The 3,425-nt window shown below is 37.7% G+C and overlaps 1 protein-coding gene across 1 annotated transcript; it reads left to right on the top strand.

Annotated features, from left to right (window-relative positions):
* Positions 1-1,925: 1,925 nt before the first annotated feature.
* On the top strand, positions 1,926-2,841 carry LOC117197264 (olfactory receptor 4P4-like). Its single transcript, XM_033408568.1, is given in 3 exon segments — positions 1,926-2,157; positions 2,160-2,656; positions 2,659-2,841. Coding segments are annotated over 3 exon segments (912 nt in total).
* The last annotated feature ends 584 nt before the right edge of the window (positions 2,842-3,425 follow it).

The following is a 3,425-nucleotide window of genomic DNA, read 5'->3' as shown; positions in this document are numbered from 1 at the left end:
GAGAGAGACCGCCTGCCGATGCAGGAGATGCGGGTTCGTGCCCCAGTACGGGAGGATCCCACGTGCCGCGGAGCAGCTGGGCCCGTGAGCCATAGGCCGCTGAGCCTGCGCGTCCGGAGCCTGTGCTCCGCAGCGGGAGAGGCCACAACAGTGAGAGGCCCGCGTACCGCAAAACAAAAACAAAAACAAAACATTTCATCCAAAAAAAGCAGAACATGCATTTTTCTTAAGTGTACGTGGAACATTCACCAAAATATACTATATTCTGGGACATAAAACAATCCTTACTTAACAAATTTAAATTAATGGAAGTTATACAATGCACTTTCTTGGACCATACTAGGATTAAAGTAGAAATCAACAACAGAAAGTTTTATGGAAAATCTCTATATTTAAACAATAAATTTATAAGTAACCCATGGGTCAAAGTGGAAGTCTGTAGGAAATTTTAAAAATTAGAAGTAAAGAAAAATACATCACACTAAAATTAGTGAGAGTAAGTTAAATCCATTCTTCTAGGAAATTTAAAGTACTGAAGATATACATTAAAAAATCTAAAATCAATAATTTTCATTTCCATCTTAGGAAGTTAGAGTAAGAAGAACAAATGAAACCCAAATCAAGGTAAAGGAAGAAAAGAAAATAGAAGGGAAGTCAAGTAAACTGTAAATAGAAAAGCAATACAAAATATCAAAAAAAAATTAAAAGCTGGTTCTTTGAAAAGAACAACAAAATCGGTAAGTCTCTATCCAGGCTAACCAAGAATAAAAGAGAGAAGACACATTTTGCCAGCATCACAAATGAGAGGGGACGTCACCCCTCATCCTGAAGACATAAAAGGATAATAAGGGGATACTGTAAACAACTTCATGCCATAAAAGACAAATTCCTTGAAATACACATAGTGCCGAACTCACAAAAGAAATGTATAATCTAATAGCTTTATATCCAACAAATAAATTGAATTTGTATTTAAAACAGTGTGAAAAAGAAAACTCCTGGCCAGATAGTTTCACTGCTGAATTCTACCAAACATTTAAGCAAACAATAATACTAATTCTGGGACTTCCCTGGTGGTCCAGTGGTAAAGAATCTGACTTACAATGCAGGGGAGGCTGGTTCGATCCCTGGTCAGGGAACTAAGACCCCACATGCCGCGGGGCAAATAAGCCTGCGCACCACAACTACTGAGCTCACACACCTCAACTAGAGAGGCTGTGTGCCACAAACTACAGAGACCATGCTCCCTGGAGCCCATGTGCCACAACTAGAGAGAGAAAACCCACATGCCACAACTAGAGAGAAGCCCGCACGCTGCAATGCACCACAGTGAAATATCCCGTGTCCCTCAACGAAGATCCTGTGTGCTGCCACTAAGATCTGACGCAGGCAAAAATAAATAAATAATTTTAAAATAATGCTAATTCTATACATTTTCTTTAATTGTAAAAGGAACATTTCCCAACTCATTTTATGAGGTCAGCATTACCCCAATACGAAAATCAGACAAAAGAACTGCAAGGAATGAAAACTAAAGACTTATGTCTCCTGAACATAAACATAAAAATCTTTAACAAAACGTTAGTAAATCAAATCCAGGAATAAAAACTAATACATCACAGGTAAATAGGTTGTTCTGAGATTCTTTACCCCTCGAAAGCTCCAATATAATCTATTCTCCTTGAACGCCTCACTCTCTGTAACTAAATACAATAATTTCTGCTTATCTGTTCAAGAAGGTCCTGGAAAGTAGCTTCACCTGACAACTTGTGGTGTGACCTATCTATAAGGAATAATTAATATTGGATGTTATTTTTGGGTAAATTTAATATTATTATTATGCTGCTATTTTAAAATACAGATTCATGATTTTTCTTGTCAGATATTTGAACCATCTGTTTATAATATATGTCAATCTGAAGTATATGGAGAGCCAGAGCAACGTCTCAGAATTCATTCTTTTGGGGCTTTCTTATGACCAGAACATAAAAACATTTTGCTTTGTGCTCTTTTTATTCTGTTATATTGCCTTGTTGGTAGGAAGCCTTCTGATCCTAATCTCCATTCGGCGCAGTTCTCTTTTTCACCAACCAACGTACTATTTCCTCAGCCACTTATCCTCCATGGACATCTGCTATACCTCCAGCATTACACCCAAATAATTGGTGAGCTGCTAGTGGAAAGAAAAAACACTTCCTACGGTAATTGCATGTTACAGGTCTTTTCCAAGCACTTGTTTGGAATGACTGAAGTCTTAATTCTTACAGTCATGGCCTTTGATCACTATGTTGCCATCCGAAAGCTTCTCCACTACGTGATTATCACGAACAGGACAAGGTACAACCTCCTAGTCTTAGCTGCTTGGGCTTGTGGGGCAGTTCACTCCTTTCCTCAGTTTTCTGTGATAATCCAGTTACCCTTCTGTGGTGCTAATAAAATTGATCACTATTTTTGTGATATTTTTCCTTTGCTAAAAGTTGCCTGTACTGATACCTACATCACTGGTGTCATTATGCTTGTCAATTCAAGAATGGTGACCTTAAAGACATTCGTGATTTTATTTTTTTCTTATGTAATTATATTATTCACTTTAAGAAATCACTCAGCTGAAGGAAAACGCAAAGCCCTCTCTACTTGTGGGTCTCATGTCACTGTGATATAGTTTTATTTTTTGGTCCTTCAATATTTACCTATCTTAGACCACCCACCACTTTCCCTGAGGATAAAATATTTGCACTATCTTACACCATCATCGCTCCTATGTTCAATCCCTTAATCTATACACCGAGGAATTCAGAAATGAAAAATGCCATGAGAAAATTTCGATTTCAAACATTATAGTTAAACTTCACATCACATACGTAGACTAGGTCTCAATATCTCTGAGGGTTTAGAAATTTCCCATCAGTATACTTTGCCATAGATATAAACCATAGCTTCAATTTCTCCCTAATAAATAGTTATGTCAAAGTTCATAATTATATTTTCCTATTGCATCAGGATCCAAAGCGCTGAGGTTAGACATGGGACACGGGGACGATGAAGAAATGTGTATGTAATGCTCATTTTTCAGGACAGGGCAGAATTAGGTAGCTGAGGGAGGCTGAGGTGAGCTGCAATGGGAAATACACGAGAACACTATGGCCAGAATTAAAAGTACAGCAAGTGGACCCAGGATTTATGATTTATTTTTTCTGAGGAAAAAAAAAAATCTTGTTAGGGCATTGGAATTTCTAGTTAATTCCTAGAAAAGGCTCCTATTCTTTAAAACAGTTCTTTTGGGAACCCCACATGCCCCCATGAGTTCTCTTGCCAGGTTCTCAGATAGCTTCTTGATCTATCTCTGTACGGCAAACCCCTTTCTAAAAATATATGCTTTTTCTGACTGAATTTCGTATACGTATATTGTAGAAAATCTAAAAAAG

This window comes from Orcinus orca, chromosome 8 (genome assembly GCF_937001465.1).
Source record: "Orcinus orca chromosome 8, mOrcOrc1.1, whole genome shotgun sequence".
Classification (NCBI taxonomy): Eukaryota; Metazoa; Chordata; class Mammalia; order Artiodactyla; family Delphinidae; genus Orcinus; species Orcinus orca.
Note: the sequence above shows the minus strand (reverse complement) of the source record. Positions and strands in the feature narration are given on the sequence as shown.